Below are 23124 nucleotides of genomic sequence, written 5' to 3'. Positions count from 1 at the left end.
GTCAGCCAATTAAAGGCGAATAGCGCAGCCACTGGTCTTAAGTCTCAGGTGACAGGCTTCTGGAGAAAGGTTTGGTCAATCCCCCTTTCTCAAAAGAAGGGAATGTTGGCCTAACCCTACCCAGCTCTGCTTTCTCTTCATTGACTTTTCTTGAGTGGCTTTCTCCCACCTCAGGGACTTTGCCTCAGGTTCTTCCAATCTCCGGTGATCATACCACTATGATTATAAGCTTTTATTCCTGAAGAAATGGTATTTAGAAATGGTAAATTTCATTTAAAAGTGTCTTTCGTGAGAACTTGGTTCAGGATGGACAGGAAAAGCGCTCACGGGGTGAGGTGAGGAAGCATAATTGGAAATTGGCTAATAACGGGCCTGACTCATAAGGCACCATGGTGCTAGGAAAGCAAGCGCATTTCCATGACCAAAAATGAGGGTTCGATCCAGAGAGCTCCGAAGAATGAGGTCATTACAAGGATTTCCTACTCTGTATAAGATTCATCGGGGAGCGCACGTAAGGACTGGCAATCCAGCGCTCAGAACCTGCCCTGTGGTCACCATGGGTGATCTTGGGGTCTCTGAGACACGTGAAAGGATAGAGACCTGGCCCTGGGGGTCACACCCCAGGGAAGCCTCATCCATAAGCAGAACAGGACTCCCACTAAGAGACCCTAGCTGTTTCACTTGCATTCTTAGCCTTCTAAAAAGAATATCAAGGTTTAAACTATTAACGTCACCAAAGCCTTATGATTAGGCCAGATTTTGGGGGGGGGTGGGAATCCAGAGGAGAAAAAGAGGATCAGGTGACAGACAGGTAAGAGTGGCTACTCCTGCTGGCCTGAGCCCTCCTCAACCCAAGATGTTAGGCCACTCTTTGACCTTGGGTAGGAAACCATGGGACGCCTTGGTTCGTAGGCGAGAGCTGGTATGTAGGGATGCCTTCATAGTCATCTCTCCATAACAGGTACGGGGTAACTGACTCCTACTGGGATCTGGAGATGGGAAACAAACCATCCTCTGAGGGGACCTCTCTGGATTGGGTACTGCGAAATTGGGTAATTTCTCCTTGTAAGACTTTTCTAGTGTTTCCCATGGGTTGAACACGGCGGGTTCTTTAAGGCAAAATAAAATAAGGCATGACCTTCACGACAAGGCATGGTCTCTTCTTCAGTTCCCAAGGACTCTCCCTTGGGGTGCCTTTTAACCCACTGGAAACAATTTGGATTGCAAATTTAGGAAAAGACTGAGCTCCTGCAATGCTCACTGCATGGCCAGGGTGGGATCTATCAGGTCTCTTCTGCAGGAAACAAGGCGAATAGATGGAGCTACCCCTAGATCCATCCAGGCTTTCAGGGCTTTAAATCAGGACCCAGGCCTAGAGGCCTCGTGCAGAACGTGTTTGGTGGTAACCAGACCAGTAAACTCCCTTCTGACATATTGGATAATTGTCTAAATAGGCCTCCTTCAAATAAACCTAGGTTGCTGGAGGAAACACAGGCCCTCCCTAGCAAAGGGGACCCTGACTCTCCCTCACTGTTCCTCCTAATAGATGTGGGGGCCTCTACCTCACTCATTTCCCAGGTTAATGGCTATAAGTAGAGCCATCTGTGGTTAGTCTACCTCAGGACGGGGACTTTAAGGAATATTTCCAAGCAGCTGCTGAAACTCCCTTTGTTTCAGGGAAATTCCCTCTCTTCCCCGGCCTGACATGGACTACCTATTTCCACTTGCTGGTGGAAAAACATGGCGTTTACTCATTGGTCCAAGTGGATGAGCTTCAGAACTGGGAACCCTTTTTCTCTGCCTTCTGGGTGTACTTTGCGTCTTCTGTCTCCCCCTCTCTCTCCACCCGTTTCTGCACCACTTTGGGTGTGGTCTGCATACATTGCTCACTTGAGATTCCCCCACCTGTGTCTCAGGTAAAATTGATGACGGGGAACAAACTGATTGACTTGTTACAAAAATGGGCGCAGGTGGAACATAACTAGGTATTTAAACTAATTTAAGTTTGTTGGCTTACTTAAAATAGACATGTCTTCAAAGTTATCAACATTAAATATGAAACTTCTATTCCACCAAAATCTATGGAAGGCCAAGTAAGTCCAAGTTGTCTCTACTGCAGTTTGTTAGCAGAAGGATGACTTAAAATGATGCTTAATGTTTTCATGGGTAATTGTTAAGATAGGTTTCAAAGTCTTTTAGTAACCTGAAACTTTAAAGTTTTGTTAGGATGACAAATGGGATTAAATTCATTGGACATTTAGGTCTTTTCCAAATGGGATAAGCTGCTAAATCATTGATTACTGGACGTAGGTTTGTGCTTTTGACTACTTATTGCAAAGAAACTAAGGATATTTAAGTCTGTTGGTAAACATGCTTTTTGCTTAACTGATTCACAAATTTGCCGTCTAAAGTTTTTGTGTAACAGTTCACAACTGGTTACTACTTAGTTTTCACTGGAGACTAAAGTTTCTTAAGAATGCAAAATTCTGTTAAATGTAATTAAGACTGATGGAAATAAGGGAAACAACTCGGTATGTAGAAAAATAGAAGATATGTAAGAAAGACATAAGGAATGGGAATACATTTTTGCTGAAGGTAAAAGAAGGTAATTTTGTCCTAAATGGAGACTGGTTGTTTGAAAAGAAATGGCTTGGGACAAAATCTGAATGCAAAGGAAAGTTGTAGAAGGTTTGAGAAGGGTAATTTTTGGAAAGCAATTTTAAATGTGGTCAGGACGGACTAAGATTGAAATAAATGATTTTAAAGTACACTCGTATAAGATTAAAAGTGTGCTTTCTCTCAGTTCAATAGACCAAGTTTTCTTGAATTAATTGATCTGCTCTTTAAAAAACAGTTGTTTTCTCTTTGCCTGTCCAGAAAAACCAGTTTCTATGTTTTGCCTTTATCAGATTTTTGAGGATCCCTAATCCTATTTAGGCATGTGCTTTTAAACTTTCTAAGGCTTTAACAACTTTTCCAAGATTTAAATTATAAATGAAGTCTCTTTAACTCATTAGGCTTTTTATTTGGTATGTTAAGTTACTCCAGAAGCACTGTTAAACAAATGATAAGCCTTAGGTTATGTTGTTCGGGTAAATGCTATAACCATTCTAGAGATGATATGCAATTCTTAAAGTTTTAATATGTTTTAATCTTTAACCATATCCATTCTGAATTTTTGTCATTTATAGTTATTCTCTTGCAAAAAGACGTCCATCTTCAAGGAGATTCATATAAAGGGTTTTTAGGACAAATACAGGTATTCGATATCTTTTTTTTTCAGGTATTCAATATCTTTAAGATTAAAAAACAGAAATGGGTAAGAATTTCTAGAACTAAGGCTGCATTCAAACTAAACAAGAATTAGTAAAGTGGGACTAAATGAACTAAAAGTTGATTATAGTTTTGTGACTCTTTTTTGAAACACTGCTGGTTCTCTAATGTTTATTCTCCCAGATTAAGTAAACTTTCTCTCAAGATATCTATGACTTACAAAAGTGTGATAAAGTATTCATGTGTAAACAAAAGCATTAAAGCATTTAACATTTCTCTCTACCTAAACCCTCTGAAATTCAAAAGGTCTCAATAAGCTTTCTTCCATGGCAAACATAATCATTTGCCTAAGTTCAATAAGAATCTGTTCTCCTTGTAACAGGACACCATTGGAAACACTGGTTATTTTACCAAGGCTTTGACTGGAATGTCGTATTTGAGAGAGACATGCATAGACTCAGATATGACCAAACAGCTTTAAGGAACCAAGGCTGGCTTTACAAAACCTGGAGCCGTAAAGCCCCTTGGAAATGTTGGCCTGACACCTTGCTTATAGAGTTCCCAGCAGCCTCACCAGATGAGTAAAGAATGTCACTTCCTGGCACGTGTAGGAACCTCAGGATATATTGGGGACCTCAAGAGAAATTCACCCAAATCTACAAGTATTGCAGGCACGTCTGATGGCAAGTACTTGGCTTGGCTTCTGGCCTGGAGAGACTACTAAAAGTTCAATCTAGAGATTCCTTATAAAAGTTCCAGCAAAGCAGATTCTAAAAGATAACTCTACATGATCTTTCACTATTCTTGCTGAGCTTATGTAAATAATTAGGCCAAGTATGTTAAAGCTGGACTTGTTTTGCAAATATATTAGTCCTGATTGGCTACCTCTGGTTAAAAATGAGGGTTACTATAGAGGGGAAATTATGTTTCAATAACATGCCTTTGAGGATGTTAAATTTTAGTTCTGATTGTCTTTGAATGTTGTTTACCTAACTAGACAACTTGAGGTAAACGTCAGAGAAATTGCCACAATAGCTCATATAGACAATCTTCATGCTTTTTATTCTGTGGGGATAATAACACGACCCCATGATCATATGATTATTTGAACTAAAAAAAAAATGGGATTATTCCCCAGCATTTATGTAATTCAGCTAGCACTTTGACCAATTTTATGTGGCTGGGATAACGAAATTGGTCCTTTAAAGCCAGAGCATACCCCACTGCATGGGGTTAATTTATAGACTTATTATGGAAATGATGACCCCACTTTCTTTATGATTCGACTGGATAATGTACTTGGGGATGCCCTTATCTCCTGAGACAAGGCTTCTCCCGCTTGCCAGTGATTCATTGTAATTACAATACTGCTCAAGCTAGACCTCAAACAGAGAACTTCTTGACTGTTTTATTCCTTAGTCATATTTATCCTAGAAGCCACCTCTACTGAGGTACAATTCCAAACAAAGACTTTAGCCAAGCATACAACAGCCCTCCTGGTAAAAAGAGTCTCAATTCAAAAAAAGAAAAAAAAGAAGAAAAAAGCCTCAAAGCTCACTATGGGCTTCCAGGACTTACGAAAGGACTGCAATATAAAATAAGCAAAACAGTCTGCTTGCTCAGCCGGACTCTAAATGATCCTTTCCAGGCACTAGATGCACTCAGCCAAAACTTAAGTCAGAGAGGGACTTCTCGAGAACCATGCCACTATTGACTCTCTACTCTTGCTACACCATTTGGGGTGTGAGGAATTTCCTCACATGTGGTTTTAACATTACAGATAACTCCCACAAGGTGTCCCAATCAATAGGGGACATTTGGGATCAATTAAATAAAATCAAAATATCCACTGATCTATTTGACAAAATTAATAATTGGGGATCTTATCTAAGGGGTATATTCATAATTTGGGGCCTAATGCTTGTTTTAGGTTTATCCTTTTGCATGTGCTGATGCATGTACCATTTGTTGTCCATCATGACCCCCTGAAGCCATACCGTGGACACCTGGACCAACCCCTGGAGAGATTCTAACTGCTGCGCAGCCTGCCGCCCCATTTCAGCAGGAAGCAGCTAGAGCGGTCATCATCCCATCATCCCATTCCCTGAGGGCAGTTAGGGTTACTATTCCAGGGGGAGGAATAAGGGACAGGTGGGGCTGGGTAGGGAGAGATAGGTAGGGGCCATGGGATCAGGCTCACAAAATTCAAAATGTGGGAGATGAAAAGAAAGCAGAGAAAAGGGAACAAACCAGACCATCCTCTCCTCGGTGTCAGAGGGGAGGTCTTGTTCTAACAGCTACTTGTGACCAACCTCCAATTACCAGACCCGAAAAAGGAAGTAAGCCATTGAAGGTGTATCACTAATCCTTACTCAATGGTGCTATCAATAGAGATGTTAAATAGATTTAAGTTCCCTGGCTAGCTTTCTTTAAAAGACCATCCCTAAAAGCCCTCAGTGGCAACCCTGTTGGGATCCCTCTCACTCCCGAGAGCTTTTTTTTTCTGTATCCTTGCTTAATAAACTTCTATCGCTTTACTCACTCTCCATTGTCCTCAAGATTCATTCTTCCACTGCATGAGACAAGAACCTCACTCTCCCGCATCACTATTTCATCAGGCGCCTCCCTACCTTGCTTCTGTCCTCATTCCAACAGTTTCTACTAGTTGGCCCTATTCTGCTCCAAGGAACTTGAGAATGCGATGCCCTCTCCTACTTTTAATTTTCTTTCCCTGAGATGCTTCTGAACCACAGAATATTTGTAAAGAAAAAAAAAAGATATATTCTGGATTTAAAGAATCATCTAGCTATTTGGAACTAAAATCATCAACGCCATGCCCCCCTCCTCTGGTTTAAAATGATGTTTGTATTATAGAATATAGATACATAGAACTTTGTTCTAAAGAAAATGGGCATTTCTTTATACCAGTCTTCAAGTATTTTAGTTTAGATATCAAATATTGATTTTAATTTTTTTGTTTAGCTTTACTATTATTAAATAAAACTATCCTATAAAGGGGGGAACTTATTTTCTGCTTTAGCATGCTTTTCTTTGTTACAGTAAAGCAATTTAACTGAATGAAGAGTTTTCTCAGGGCTTCAAGACCTAAGAGGCTCTTTCAATAATGTAAATTCTGTTTTTTTTTTTTTTTTTTTTACCAACGGAAGGTATGACTTCAGTATTAAACCATAGCTCAGCTACTAAACCAAACTTCTCATATGCTATTAAGTCAGAAAAACAAAAGGCAAAAAAATGGTAACTAAACATCTCTAGAGTTTGAACCTATATTTTTGGGATTTTTAATTTCAGCATTCAAGATGTCCATTTCCTGCTAGGTACTTGGTCTAAATTTAGGAAAACAGCCATTTGAAGAGCAAGAGTTTCATGATCACAAAGAAAGATCAACACATTGTCACTCACTCATCCTTTACAAGGATGGAAACCTATAGTATTTAAGATGTGCATAATTGTTATACCTAGAAATAACCATTAAAAGTCTCAATATAGAGCAATTTGGAGCCTTTTTCATTACACTTAGTACAATTTACTGCCTGTCTCACTAAGCCATAACTATCAATCCCTGAATGTTTTCCTTCTCATTTTTTTCTGCACGTTTCCACAACGCTTTTATATATCCATTCTGAATCTGAAAAGTTAAATAACTTCTCGGTTTGTCCTCAGATCCTCGGACTTCTGGATCATTTGGATCAAATCCCATTTAATTAATCATGCAGACACTATCTGTTCTCTTATGAGTTCTCTGAGAGTCACTGGCTGAATCTGGGGGTGGCCAGACTCTTTGCAGTATTTTCCTGTATTATAAAACAGTTAGGGGCGCCTGGGTGGCTAAGTCATTAAACGTCTGCCTTCGGCTCAGGTCATGATCCCGGGGTCCTGGGATTGAGCCCCGCATTGGGCTCCCTGCTCAGCAGGAAGCCTGCTTCTCCCTCTCCCCCTCCCCCTGCTTGTGTTCCCTCTCTAGCTGTGTCTCTCTGTCAAATAAATAAATAAAATCTTTAAAAACAAAACAAAACAGCCATTCACTACCAGGAAGAAAAGAAAAGTTCCCTACTGAATTTAATTTTTGCTCCCGAATTTCAAACATTCTGTCCCAAAGGAAAAGGAAAGAGAGCAGTCATTATCATTAAGTGGTAAGCACAGTATCTAATACGCAATATGGGCTCGCTAAATACCTGAATAAACAGAAGAATGGTGACTATAATACATCTCCCTGGGAGTCACATAAACCCTCCCTTTCTGACAAAAGCAATTTTTTTCTGAGACATTGGGTGGTGGTGGTGAATGTTCTTCAGTAGACCTCACTCCTCATCAGCTACTTTCCTTCTTATCTGTTGAATTCCTGGCAAATTTTTACTGTTATTGATCAGTTCAATAACAGCAAGTTTAAGAACTGGCCACTGACATAGTTGCAAAACCCCAGGAACTGTTTTCTAGAGGATCTCTGCTAGAACTATTTTGAAGCAAAAACGTGCCACGGGGCGCCTGGGTGGCTCAGATGGTTAAGCGTCTGCCTTCGGCTCAGGTCATTATCCCAGGGTCCTGGGATCGAGTCCCGCATCGGGCTCCCTGCTCCTTGGGAGCCTGCTTCTCCCTCTGCCTCTCTCTGTCTCTCATAAATAAATAAATAAAATCTTTAAAAAAAAAAACTGCCATGATTTTCCAACAGAGATTTATATGTTTCATGATAAAATTCCCCTCCATTAAGGAAGCTCTAAGCACTCCACCAAATGAGTCATGTTTTCAGTTATAAGGAAGAGCAATAGTTTGGTTACTAAAAACTTCATTTCCGATAATGACTTTGAAACATAATTCTAAGCTTAATTCTTAATATGAGATATACAAATATGTTCTTCCCGAGTTAAGAAATGTGACGACAAAGTATTATACAGCTGTGAAAATTTGAAAATTTAGTAAAGGTAAAAGTACCAGAAAATTTTACCTTGGAAAATCCAAAATTATATTTTCTGTATAGAGAAGCATAAGGCACTAAGCATAAAGCCTGATTAACTCAGTAAGCTTTGGTCAGGGAGGAAGACCTTCCCCTGCCCTATGGTCCTTCTAGCTGGACTTAGAGTCAAATTGACATGAGACAGATTCAGTGGGGGAAATAAAATTTAATAGGTGTGCGGGCAGGGAATCCATACAAATATGAAATTCCAAAGACAATGAAGCAACATGAAGCTTTTACGAGCAAGGAGAGGGGTAAGGGTGTGAGGACACAAAGGGGAGGAAGGCCATTTCCCGGCGGGTGAGAGGAGATATTTGGAAAAACAAAGGTTGTGCTAGTATGCAGGTAAGTTTCTTAGGTAAAGGGGAGTCTCTGTTAATAGCTCTCTTCCTGGTGTAGACTCTCCAATATATTTAGGCAGCTGTAGGGGAGGCAGAGAGGATTTCCTGCATCTGTTGGGTTTTGATTACTTTCTTTTTTAAAAGATTTTATTTATTTATTTGACAGAGAGAGAGAGACACAGCGAGAGAGGGAACACAAGCAGGGAGAGTGGGAGAGGGAGAAGCAGGCTTCCTGCGGAGCACGATCCCAGGACCCTGGGATCATGACCTGTCGGAAGGCAGACGCTCAACGACTGAACCACCCAGGCGCCCCTGGTTTTGATTACTTTTAACTCGAAATAATCTTTGTGCCAAAGTGGCCCATCTTGGGGGCAGTGTGCCCTTGGCCCCTACACCTTCAATAACTACCTGTCAGATATGGAAAATTTCATTATTCAACTAAATATACTAAATTTCACTGATCCAAATTCCAAGAAGATACATTTGGATGGCTAAATAAATTTATGCTCTGATGGAAAAATGTGTTTTCATAAGATCAACCGTGAGGATTTCTTAGAACATCTAAATTTTTGGCTAAAATTTTTGTTTTTTATTAGAAGAATAGGTAATGTGAGGACACTGCTTTGTGAAACTATACATTTTCATCTGGCTTTCACTCATTCAAATTATGTCTTATGAACAAACCTGGTTTATGAAAAGGGGTGTTTTTTGAGGACTTCTTTAGGCAGCTTCTCAACAATATGTGGCAATGTTTTTCTTGTCTTGCATGACCCACTCTTACCCCAAGAGCATATATATATATATATATATATATAGGAGATACTAGCTTTGGAAAAGAATTTTAAATTGCATTATATTTGGTAATTATTTGACTTCTCCCTAAATTTGAAGAATAACCATTAAAAAAAAATAATGGACCTGGAAGACCAGTCATAGAGGTAAGCCTGAATAAATAGAATTCAATCTGTCACATATTTCCACATAATTAATATTATTGCTTAGGTTTTAATGAAGAGCTGATTTAGCTCTCAGTCTACAACGTAAGCATGACTTAACACCTTATCACCAGACTTTTCATCAAATGAAAAATAAAATGGCAAAAGTTAAGAAACAGAACACAGGAAATTAACAGTTAATTCTCAAACATAATTTTTGCCATTAACTTCAACTTACCTGTATAATGTGACTATAAATTACAGGCAGTGCTAAAATCAAGTAAATGACACTCTGCTAAATAATTGACTTTGTCTCTTCTTGCCTTTTAGGAAGGGTTACTGTGTGCAAGCACTAGTTTTAGTAGTGGGGTCTGTTTATTCATGTGTAAAGTAAGTGTGGGAGTACCCCGTGGACTCCTGGCTTCTTTTTAGTTCTAGAACATCGAGAGCTAATGAAAGAACAAAACCCATCAGAAAGGAGCACACACCAACCACTAAGGTAACCAGCCATTTAACTAAAACACCTTCCTTGCATAAATATAAATATAAAATTAAAATTTTCCAGGTCTCTTCTTGCAGAAAAATTACCAAATGCCGAATTCCCATTTTCAGTCACATACACTTGAATATTGTCTGTCTATCTTTACTAGTGATCTGTAAATGCTTTTGAATCAATATTACCAAGAGTGAAAAGCACACACAAATTTAAATGCATGTTTATTTATGAATTAGAAATCTATTATGCTTGGGGTGTGTGGGTGGCTCAATACTTAAGTGTCTGACTCTTGATTGCAGCTCAGGTCACAATCTCAGGGTCATGAGATCAAGCCCCACATTAGGCTCTTTGCTGAGCTTGGAACCAGCTTAAGATTCTTTCTCTCCATCTCCCTCTGCCCCTCCCCGCTCGTGCTGTCTCTCAGTAAAAAAAAAAAAAAAATCTATTATGCTCTTATATATTATATCATGAACACTATGATGTACAAAGAAGAGAGGGTAAGGAATGAAGCTTAAAAATACATAGAAACAGGAGCTGTCCTGTTTGCCTCCCATGGCAGAAAATATACCTGGCATGGACTTTCTTGCTTATACCCTAGAGATGAGCTCTCTGTTTCAGAGTTCTGGTCTAAAACACCACGTATCTTTACTTGTTGCCCTTGAGATGCTTCTAATAATCACACCAAGATGACAACTTGTATCCTAAACATTTATACATCACTTTCCAAAATTTACTTATTTTCCTTTAATAATACCAGTTTGAAGAGTATGTTCTTTAATTGATCTTCAAAGGAGTTCAATACAACAATGTGATTGAACTTTCATTCCATTCAGAGCAGGGTTGGAGGGTATGAGAAGGGCATCATATGGTGGGTGTGCATTGTAGGAGGTGTATCTTTGTGTTCTTGTGAGATTTAGAGCCCAATAGAAAGGCGAGAAGATTCAAGTTGGAGCAATGCCCCCTGCTTTTCCTTGGCAAAATTTCCAAAATTAAGTGATAGTACTATCTATAGCGACATGGAACTTCAAAGGGGAAGGTTCTATAAAGTAAACAACTGATATTTCCCAGATGGGATACTTGCCTTTGCTCAATAGCTGACTTTTGCAAAGTCAGAAGCAAAAGACTTTTGCTACCCAGAAGCAAAAACTGTGTGTACCCTATTGAACTAAGTGAGGCAATTCTTTTCCAGGTCCTTAAAAAAAGGACTCAAGATTTTCGTTTTTCCAAAGAATCTTGCAAAAATTACACATTTCCTACCAGCCTTTGCCACATCTGTCTCATCCACACGCTCCTTCCAAAACCGCTCCCTGGGCACAAGGACCTGCCTGGTATGTAAGGACTCTCCTCTAATTTATCTTTCTCAGCATTTGTCACTTTAAGCCCATCGCATTCCTTTGCTAATTTTTAGCAAGGCATTATTTCTAGTGCTTTTTATTACTTCCTCCGCAAAATAAAAATAAAATCACAGTAATGGATTTAGCAAGGGGTCCCTACTCATACCCACAAGACGTTCTCATTGAACTGCTCTTCTAATAGAGAGTGGCTATGAAGAGATCCACATGATCTAGCCAGTTTCAAAGTGTTGATCTCGTAAGGTTAGTTTAAAAAAATACATGGGGCGCATGGGTGGCTCAGTTGATTGAGCCTCCAACCCTTGATTTTTGGCTCAGGTCATTATCTGAGGGTCATGAGGGCTTGTGAGATGGAGCCCCTCCCTGGACTTCTGCTCAGCGGGGAGTCTGCCTGAGATTCTCTCTCTCCCTCTCCCTCTGCCCCTCCCCCCGCTTGGGCACGTGCTCAGTCTCTCCCTCTCTCTCTAAATAAATAGAATCTTTTAAAAAAAGGTATTTTTTTTTTTTACCTTCTACAAAACCATAAAGTAAAAATATTTGTTCTTTTTTTCTAAGCCATTTTATACTGTGGTCACAAATACAACATTATTTTAGGATTTCACCCACTTTTTTTTTTAATTCATAATCTTTTTTTTTTTTTTTAACCAGACCAGGACTCATACTGGACTGACAGAGTCTGTCAATTTCTTAAAATAACATGTACATTGTATTGTATTACTGAAATCTGTTAGGAGTAGAACTTAAATGTTCTTACTACTCCCCACTCCCTCAAAAGATAAATATGTGAGGGGATGAATATGTTAATGTATTAATTAACTAGACAGTGGGAATCCTTTTATAAGGTATACTTAAATCACCGTAGTGTACACTTTTAATATCTTATAATTTTATTTTTAATTATATCTCAACAAAGCCTGAAAAATAAATAAAATGTATTACTATAAAAATTATAAATTAAAATTTAAAATAGCATATGCAGTGCAAAGCTGTTGGCCTTAAGCTCCTCACCAAATACCTATATATTCCATAGCTGCTATAAGACCTTGTTAATGATATTTATAAAGTGGTGCAAGAGGCCAAGGTTAACATATCACAAGTCTAAATCTTATCTCACTGTGTCTTACTTTCTCCTATATTAATGTACTTTCCACTTCTACTTAAGCCAACCATACACCTTCAGAGGTTAGAAAAATGGGCATTTTAGAGCCGAAGTTGTTCCTCCTATAAGGAGCTACAAATATCTGAGATTCTTCTCTACATTTTGCTAATTAGAAAACAAAAGGATCTCCAGCAGAGTGATGCCCCCTCCCTTTCTGGGGCCTCCATCCCGTACAGAGATGTGTGCACAGGATTTTTGACCAAAAACAAGGCTTCCTTCATGAAAACATCCCCATCTTCAAGGGCAGTGTGGTCTTTGCGAGATTAAACCATAATTAACAAATCAACAGAAGCAGAAGAACTATCAGCCTTCTCTGAGATTTTATAGAACTGCACAAAATATTTTTTCTCTGAAAACATTTAAGAACTTTGGGACAAGAAAGAAGAGAGAACAGTCTGAAAGTATAAAACTCTCCTAAAGCTAAATTAGGCTGGTGAATTTATCCTGTGAAGTTTAAGGACACATTCCTACTCTAGGGTTTAGCATGTTCTTCTAATACTTGAAATTGGATTTTCTAAAAAAGAATGGTTTAGATTTTCAGGAGCTAGTCAAAATGATCCACGATAGAATGCCATCATGCTTACTTTTACCACCATTATTATAATTTATTTAAAATTGGAATTAGAACAATAATGATAATTTGGATAATATAAATGGTAAAGAGAGTTAAAATAACAGGAAGTTAAGACCCAAGAGATACAACAATAAAGCAAACTGCAATTGTAATAACATGTAGAAAAGGAAATATCAAAAAACACGAATAAAAAGTGTGGACACTGGTTAACATAAAAAAATACTGTCCTGAGAACTGAAAATTAAATAAGGTAAATATCTTAGAAAAAAGAAGGTCTTAAGTAGCTTAGAACATCTTCTGAAGTTTGCAGGTGTTTTTAAAACTGAGACATGAAAAAGCCCAAGTAAAAAGAGCAAAGATAAACTCGAATTTGTCTAACAGTAAAAGAAAAATAAATACATAAAAAATAAAAATGAGAGGCAGATTGTCTGGTTTCTGAAATTAGCAGGGGAATATAAGATTCTGAACAAAGAGCAACTTAAATTTCTTTCCTAGAATGAAAATAAATGGTCAACTGCACCCTTCTGCCCACCTCCACTGTCCCAGAATGACTTTTCTTTTGTCTCTCTGTCCCTGTTACAGATTAAATGGTCTTCCAAAATGGTATGCTCAAGTCCTAATTCCCAGTACCTCAGAACATCTGAAGATGAAATTAGTTCATCTGAACTCATACTGGAGTAGAGTGGGGGCTTTTCGTCCAGTATAACTGGTGTCCTTATAAGAAAAGGGAAATGTGGACACAGCAATAGAGACACAGAGATAAGGAACGCCATGTGATGTCGTAAGCAGGGACTGGAGTAATGCAGCGGGACGGGCAAGGACAGATGGCCTCCTCCACAAGCTGGAACTGGCAAGGAGCGATGCCACTTAAGAGTCTCAGAGGGACCATATTCCTCCTGTCCCCTTGATTTTGAAATTCTGTGAGGCAATGAATTTCTCTTGTTTAAAGCCACCCAGTTTTGGGGCACATCGCTCATGACAGCAGGCCTGGGAAACTATGACAGACATTTGTGCTGCAAACCCGAGTGAAAAGTCTAACTAAAGGACACAGGTTAGGCAAGTAGGGTCGGTGCCAGGAAAAACTTACCTGCAACGTAGTCGCCAAATCCAATGGTTGTTAAAGTGATGACCACAAAATAAATGGCATCCAGGGCACTCCAACCTTCTATGTGCTTGAATATGATCGCAGGCAGGGCAACAAAGAGTACGCAGCCAAACAGTATAAATATGATTGTTGAGATGATGCGAATCTTGGTCTGACTAACATTCCACTTCTAAGGATGAGAGTGAAGAGAGCGAGAGAGAGACACTGATGGAGATTTATTGATTATTGGCGTACCTACAAAGCTTACCTTAAACACCATTCTCAGCAAATTAGCAAGTGCAGATGTTATTTTTTTCCCTTTTATAATTAATGTTCAATTGTCTTATAAAAATTGGGTATAGCAGAAAGAACTCAAAACAATCAATGCCAATGATGATGCTACTTTACCCTTACATAGCTTTACAACAGGCAAAATGCTTTCAAAATAAATTACATTTGCTCTGAGAATGCCATTTCAGAGGTACATCACTCTTTGTTTACCTGAATAACTTTTGAAATATTTCTCTTCTATAGGCATACTACTGATGGCGGGCCAAACGTACTCTAGAAATATATGAAAATACACAAAATGGAACCATGGACTAAATAGTTGGTATTGATATTCATGACCACTGGAACGTATTCACCATCAGGGTACGGGATGTGTTTTATGCACCGATATAGATGCAGCATGAAAAACATTACCTGGCATCCAGTGGGCACCCAGAAATTTGTTGAAAAAAATATATAAAACAAATGAATAAACAAACAAAAAGCAGAATCAGAAGTATAAATGTAGAGAACAAACTGATGGTTGCCTGAGGGGAGGGAAAGGGGGAGAGCGGGGGAATTGGACAAAATGAGTGAAGGGGAGAGGGAGATACAGGCTTCCGGTTATGGAATGAGTAAGTCAAGGGAATGAAAGGCACAACGTAAGAAAAACAGTCAATGATATTGTAATAGCAATGCAGTGGGGCAAATGGTAGCTACACTTGCGGTGAGCATAGCATAATGCATAAACTTGTCAAGTCACTAAGTCGTACACCTGAAACTAATGTAACATTGTGTGTCAACTATACTCAAAAAAAATTAAGCAAAAAAAATTTGTTGAATGAATGCATAATTCAGCATTACCACGTGGATGCCACTAATCTTCCCTCTTAATGAATAAAAATACAAGATACTTTTAAGGTCAATATAAGAAAAGTATATTACCCAGAACAGGATGAAACGCCTATTTTAGAATAATCATACCTACTCCATTCCAACTGTAGAAATATCTGAGTGAATTTGGAACTTAAAACATAACTAATGCTAAAAATTGGAACTATAAATTGAAAACCAATACTCAGTAGTCTTATTTTATCAGTAGAATTAAATGTAAAATACTTTGTTGAAATATTTGTGAAAAGATGAAAAGACTATTGAAGAGCAGGTAAAATGTATTTGTAATACAGGTGATGGTAGTAACATATCCTTTATAATCCTACCCTCTCATGCAACTATTTTCTTGGTAATTTTCTTCAGGAATAAAAGCTTATAATCATAGTGGTATTATTACTACTTTTCATTTACCATTCTAATAAAAGCATTTTCATTATACTTATTTTTTTCTATTGAGGATAATATAGCCATGAACATCTTCATGTATATTACTTTTGGTTCTACTGAATTATATCCCTTGGATAAGTTTCTATCAATGTCATCACTGAATTAAGTTATATGATCACCTTTATTGTGTTTGCTAAATAGGATGTCCTTCACAAAAAGGCTATATAAATTTAGAATGTCACCAGCAATGGACAAGGGTACCAAAGCAAATTTTAAATTAGAAAGTATTGTCAGTTATTTACTAGCTATGTTAAGCTTTTATTTATTTATTTTAGATTTTATTTACTTATTTATTTGGGAGAGAGAGAGAGAGAGAGAAAGAGTACATGCACATAAGCGGGTGTGGGGTGGGGAGGGAGAAGGGAAGGGAGAGGAAGAGGGAGAGGATCCTAAGCAGATTCTGCCCTGAGGGAGGAGCCCAACTAGGGGCTCCATCACACGACCCTGAGATCATGACCCGAGCCAAAACCAAGAGTCGGATGCTTAACTGACCGAGCCACCCAGGTGCCCCAAGCTTTTATTTATTATCTCTAACTCTCAAAGTGATGTCTCCATTGCCAGTACCATTATTCACATTATATAAATGACAAAATGGAGATTTCAGGGTAAAATAACTAGCTTAAGAGAATACAGCAAGACAAGACGTCTGGAATTGGAACCCAGGATTGTCAGATTTCTTATTTCTGCATATTTTTGGATTTTTCCCATGTACTAATTTACTCATTCAAATTAAGTATAAAAATAACTATGAAGTGAGTTACATGCTAATAAAGGTGCATATAAAAGGTTATGGAAAACCCAATAACTTGATTAACCATACTTGAGGTGATAGTTTTATTAAAAAAAATTAAACAACATATGTAGTTAAAAGGCTATTATACTTACAATAAACGTATCTTCCACTTTTGCAATTCCTTTTCCAAATATGGTCCCTAGTTGATCACCAACTCCAGCCAACAAAAAACCAAAAAGGGGAATTCCCAGTAAGGCATAGATGATACAGAATATTTTTCCCCCTTCTGTGCGCGGTGAGATATTTCCAAATCCTAGACACACACACACACAAAAAAAATTGTTTTCGGTTGTTTATAAACGAGTAATAGTTTAAAACATATGACCTTGTTAAAAAGAAAACAAAGAAAACTGAAAGAGGGCTTGGGCTGTCTCCATTTTGATCTCAAACTTTCCGCTTGGGTGGCACAGGCAGGAGACAGACACTACCCCCTCAAGCCACAAAGTCTGCCTGGAACCAGCAAGACCCTGCCCGTAACTGACTCCAAGACAATGATGGATTTAACCTTCAGCACGTGCCCACCCACTTTGCCCCACGTTTTCCTATGTAAACCTGAAAGTATTATTGGCTTTTTGGACACGGTTTTTGAGACGCTAGTCCACTGTCTTCCCGGTGTTGGCCTCACTGAAATAAATTCCTTTCTGGTTTCACCACCATTCATTTCTCTGCCTTCAGATTCTGTCAGCAGCGAGTGTCTGAACATGGTCTGTTTGGGGCCCCTGGAGCCAGGTGCTCTTGCTCTCCTATGCCCCAGCTACAAAACCACAGGCCCAAAATGGCACCACTTAGGCTGAATCCCCAACCTGGGGATTAATAGCTCATCTAACTGCAGTTTCAACTTCACCCATTAATGTAGTCTTAGTCTTAACCTTAACTAGTCAGGAATTTTCCTATCAGAGGCAAAGTGTCTGCCATGTTGGCCCTCTCCATCACCCCCTCCCCCAAAGGAAGATGAGGTGATCTGCCTGATAAGACCTCCTATTCTTCCCTCTCAGGGATAGCTACCTTGCCTGGAAAATTCTTTTCTTTTGTTAGTAACTTTCTCACCCCCACCCTTATTCTATAAAAACTTTATGTGTTGTACAATTCCTCAGAGGTCCCCTCTGCTTGTTAGATGGGATGCTGCCTGATTCATGAATCATTTAATAAAGCCAGTTAGATTCTCAAATTTACTCAGTTAACTTTTGTTTTTTTAACAACCTCAAGGGTAATTCAGATATTCCCCAATATTAAAAGATATTAATCACAGATTTCAACTAGTTAAGAATCCCTCTTAAATAGATTTTAATATACAATACTTCAATAAGCAAACATTTCAATAATCTACAAAGTACAGCTAATGTTCCAATTAAAATAGATGATGAAAACCAAGGGGGTAACATATGCAATAAAGCCAATATTTTAATTAAATTTCCTTCTGTCTCTCTATACTGATAATACTGTTAACTACAGAGCTTTCATTGTCATTTATTGAGAAGAGTATACTGCCTTGACTTAAGGGAATTCAAATATGCTAAAGTTATTTAAAGATTAAAGTTTAATAACAACTTTTAAAATAATCCTGTTTTCATTCAAGCACGTACCAAAAAAGTAAAAACCAAAACCTTGAAATTATTTAACTATTTTAATGTTCTGAGGATTTCGAAGGTCTAGGGAAGCAAATTTTGCCACCCCAAGATACGTCTCTTTGGCATACTGATCATTTTAAGGTGGTTATTTTTAAGAAACTGTGGACACATGAGACACTCTGAAAACTGAATACAGGCCACCCTTTTGCAGGAGACATTTACAGGTAGAAGGGAGAGAAGGGTGTCCCCCTCAGTACCAGGGAGGTGGGGAGGTGACTAAATCTCTAGAAAATGTTATCTGTGGAGAATGCATGGACTGAAATCTGCCTAGCAACTTTACTCTTCTTCACTGTGCTTTCCCTCCCAAACTGAAAAATTGTAGTCACAGCTTTATTCTGGAGGCGGACTGGAAATAGCTCTTATGCAAGTTAAGATTAGTGGTTCCACAGAACTTTGATTAATTTACAGGCTATCGGCCATGGGCTCACTTCTGCTTCTAATTTTGGTGTCTTTAGGAGGCTCCCTTAGAAAAAATTTCTTTTTAGAATCCTGTTTTGCTTGTACCTGGGATGTGGGCTCCTTAATTCAAATTTCATTGTCATCTGAATCCATACGCTTCATATCATCCCCAAATCCATTCCTGTTGTGGTTCCCTCAACACCCTCCCTGCCTTCAACACACTGTGGACTCCTCATCCCCCCATTATTTTCATGTTTTGTCACCTCAGTGCAACTTTTCAGTGAGGTGAGGAACATGCATGTTTATATCATACAGCTTATAAGGTAAATTCATGTTTGTATCAGATGGAATTAGATGTTTGGATTTACCAATGTCTTTTAGCATGTTAAATACTGATCATCTAATAAAAAGACCACAGATATGTAGTAATGTATGCAAACATCATGGCTTTTCAAAGCATTTACTTTAAAGTCTAAAATTAACTGATTGAAAGAACTATAAGGAAAAGGGCGCCTGGGTGACTCATTCGGTTAAGCATCTGCCTTCGGCTCAGGTCGTGATCTCAGGGTCCTGGGATCGAGCCTGCATCAGGCTCCCTGCTCAGTGGGGAGTCTGCTTCTCTCTCTCCCTTTGTTCCTTCCCCCTGTTCGTGCTCTCTTGCAAATAAATAAATAAATAAAAATAAGGATAAATACTCTGTAAGAGTTTGGCAATATATCACAACCATTCCTGGATTCATGACTCAAGAGATACGTGGCCTTCAGTAAATTATATCCTCATTTGGCAAAAGGTATATTGCTATTATTATATACCCTCATAGAGTTAGGTATCACATGAAAGGTGCTCAGGAAATTTTTCATATTGTATGTGCTCAATATATTTAGGTGCTATAATCATTATTATTATAATTACCATTAATCATACTATTTGTAGTAGTAAAGATTAGCAGATCAATGTATTTAGCCCAGTCAGTATGCAAACTATTTAATAGCCAGATTAATGGGGTCATGATTACACAGTGTTTTCCACTATGTTCTGTCAAATTGTGGATGCCATTCTTTAGAAGGAGCACTGGCAAAATAGCATGCATAGAGGAAGGCAACTTTTCACATATGACATCTACACATTTAACTCATTTGCCTCCCATCTGTTCCTATCTACAAATGCCTTGGAGTGCTGAACACCAGAACAATATGTGCAAAGGATACATCCAGGGAAAGTGTGAAAGGGCCCAGAGATCTTGTATGAAGGTAATTTTAAGGGAAAAATTTTAAGCTGAACTATTTGGGACAGTGCACTATTTCTGAATGCTATCCAAGAATGGAACTCAACAATCTCAACCCTGTTCTGTATTCTAACATCAATAAGCAGAGTAGCAAGAACAAGAAGGCTATGCTAAGTCAGCAGGGTGGACTGTTTTGACATAGGTTCTTTGATTATTCCAGACAATCTTGCTAAGATCCAACATTGTTCTTTATTGCCTCTCCAGATGAATAACTACGTGGTCTGAGGTAGGGCCGAATTCTGAGTCATCCTATTCCATCCCATTTTCTCTTTTTGATTAAGGGGACAAAGGTCCTCAGAGTTATATCCATAAGAAGTAACCTACCACCAGGAAGGACCAGAGATGAAAAATAAGGGATACTGTTAGTGAGCCCTCTTGTTCAACTGTAGAGTCCAACAGTTAAAACCAGAAATAGACAAGACAGCTTAACTCATGCTCTAACTAAAGTCCATTGTGCTTATTTCTTACCACACTTTTTAAACATTCTAACCACCAGACCACAAAGCCCTGATTGCAATGGAGTGCCTAGAAGACTTCACCCCACAGGACCCCTTCCCTGCCCATGACCATGGGCTGAACACCTACTAACCCTCGCCCATGATCACGCACTCTCTGCCTGCTCTCTTTCATGTAACCCCTTGCCTCTAATCTTTCCTTATAAAACTCTAGGTGTCCATCTTACCAGTGGAGAGGTCACTTGTTAAGACTTGAACCTGCCACCTCCTCCAGCTGCTGGCACCCGAAATAAATTTCTACCTTTCTCTTTTCCAAACCCTCATCATTTGAGTTACTGGCTTCTCTTATGATGACTTTATCTGAGTTTCTTGGGCAACAGTGTTGACAAACCCAGTGAGGAGTTTTGCTTTGGATTTGTCCAGGCCCCTCGGGATTCCCTGGGACAGAGCAGTTGCCCAGGGCAGCACACCAGAGCTCACCCATTCATTTCCCAAGTTAGCAGCTGTGATAGATTGATAGATAATACAACTTTTTTTTTAATTCTGTGACATTGCTATAAATAGGCTCTAATGTTCAAAAAATAAAAGTCTAGCTGTCAGAGAGCTCAATTTGATCTGCTCCATGCAAGTTAAACGGGCATAAGAAACAAAGGCTCCAAATTTTCATCCATCATTGACTCAGGATCAGCCTGGAGGCCACTGGAACATCTTCAGAAAAGCTGACAGAGGATTTCCTCAGAAAGCCTGTTTACATCACCAATGCAATGACCCAAGATCCAAAGAGAATTCAAAATCTAAGGAAAGTCAATCTACCTTTCATTGATCAAAAAATTGGAGACCGGTGCTTTCTGGCATCTTTGTACTTCATTTTTACTGCCTCCAAGTCAAAGTTAGCAGAAGAGAGACCAAGGGGAGTAGGAATGAAGGATCCTGATAGGACTCTTCTCTGAGTGTCTTCTGTTTTGCCTTCCAAATATATCTTTCATTACCATTATACTGAGCTTTATGATGAATCTGTGCCTCCTAGGTGACATCCTTCACACACTGACCACTTCCTATGGACAGACACACACAGTGACCCAACAGTTTTCTGACATAAAGGGAATGCCTACAATTCCCCACACATTTCCCTGGGTGAGAGACTGAAATGGCTGTTCAGAGGATGGTTCCTCATGCTTTCTTCCCTCTCTTCCTGTGTAAATTAAGAGGAGACTTCCCTCCACAGATTTACCACACATTTTAACTAAAGAGTGGGCACTGGTTAAATAACTTGATACTATCCATGGATTTATGAAAGGTATCCATTGATTCTAAGCAGTATGCTAAGCTTTTAAAATATTAATCCTTGTGATTGTCTGAATTTCTTGACTCTTTCCCTGGTCAGTTAGCAGCATCTTCATTGCCTCAGGGCAAAATGGATTGTTACAGCAAGAAGAAAAGGGAAAAGAAACAGTATTAAGTTTTGTTTTCTTTTAACTCCTAAATTAAGGTGTTCACAACAAAATGAACCCCTTTAGGAGAGCAGAAGTCAGTTTATGGTATAACATATATAAAATAAGAGAGTGAAAGGAGTGGCTTCCAAAGAGCTTGAGGGAATAGATAAGACTGACCAGGGATGGGGCATGACTTTGGAGGAGGTGGGGTTAAGCAGAAACCAGACGACAGGACCTTGGGGTTGGGGGTATACTGGAGCTCACTTGAGAGATCAAGTATTAAATCTTCAGGAGTGTTACAAGTCAGCTGACTTCACATTGGTAGCCTGGAATCAGCTATGGTAGGAATATTTATACCACAGAAATTGACAAGCAGTATAATTTAGCTCCCGTCCCCGCCACCTAATAGTTAGCAATATGCTACAGAATAAAATACAGTGAAATTTAAGAGACTGTATGTAGTCTGTGCCAGAGATCTGGAGGGAAGCCAGGCCAACGCCTATGGACCAACCCTTGATATTTATGTGAGTACATCACTAGAACAACTATCACTGCTGCTTCACATCACTCTAAGGAAAAGGTCTTCCGTGGAAAGCTACTATAAGTCCATTGTAAGTGGATCAACTAGCAGGAGACCCAAATATGCCACTCTCATTTGAATAGTCTCCAGTGAACAGGCCATTTTTCTGGGATCATTTATTAATGCTACAAATAAATAATACCCCTCTTTACGCACTGTGCATACTTGGCAATTATTTAATTATTTGTAAGTTTATTTAATGTCTATATTCCCCACTTGACTATGAGTTCCATGAGTGGAGGTTGATTTATTATTTATACATATATATATATATATTTTTTTACAACTATAATTCAAACCTTCCTGACTTACTAACTAGTGCATAATTGGTAATTGAAAAGTATTTCTTCACTGACTGACACATAAATCTAAAAATCTCACAATACTTTAGAAAGAGGCAAAGAAAAAAATACAGAAAAATAGAATATCTCTGTGTGGGAATTTATAACAAAATTAAATTTCTCCCCCACTAATTAATAAATTTACTACCTTTGCAATCGAAGTCCCATAGTTTTAAAAATTTTACAACTTAATGAGATGATTCCAAAATTCATCTGGAATAAAATTAACAACAGTCAATAAATATTTTAAAGAAGACTAATGCGAGGCAAAGTTTACTTCCAAATTAAAAAGATGTTATCTAATACTTTTAAGAGCTAAAACTATGTGGCAAACTAATGAATGAAAGCAACAGAAAGCATAGAAAAGGACCTCAGCATGTAAATGAAAATTTGGTAAATATATTTCAAGTCAAGAC

At 38.6% G+C, this 23124-nt stretch overlaps 1 protein-coding gene across 6 annotated transcripts in view; it reads right to left on the bottom strand.

The window, feature by feature from the left end:
• KCNK2 (potassium two pore domain channel subfamily K member 2) overlaps positions 1-23124 on the bottom strand; it is a 222614-nt gene that overhangs the window by 53296 nt on the left and 146194 nt on the right. For all 6 annotated transcript variants that reach the window (XM_027614022.2, XM_027614025.2, XM_027614024.2 and 3 more), the window contains exons 4-5: positions 16680-16840; positions 14187-14373 (exon numbers count right to left, since the gene is read on the bottom strand). In XM_027614022.2, coding sequence (XP_027469823.1) covers positions 14187-14373; positions 16680-16840 — 348 coding nt within the window. The remainder of the gene's footprint in view (positions 1-14186; positions 14374-16679; positions 16841-23124) is intronic.

This window comes from Zalophus californianus, chromosome 10, assembly GCF_009762305.2.
Source record: "Zalophus californianus isolate mZalCal1 chromosome 10, mZalCal1.pri.v2, whole genome shotgun sequence".
In the NCBI taxonomy this organism is placed as follows: Eukaryota; Metazoa; Chordata; class Mammalia; order Carnivora; family Otariidae; genus Zalophus; species Zalophus californianus.
Note: the sequence above shows the minus strand (reverse complement) of the source record. Positions and strands in the feature narration are given on the sequence as shown.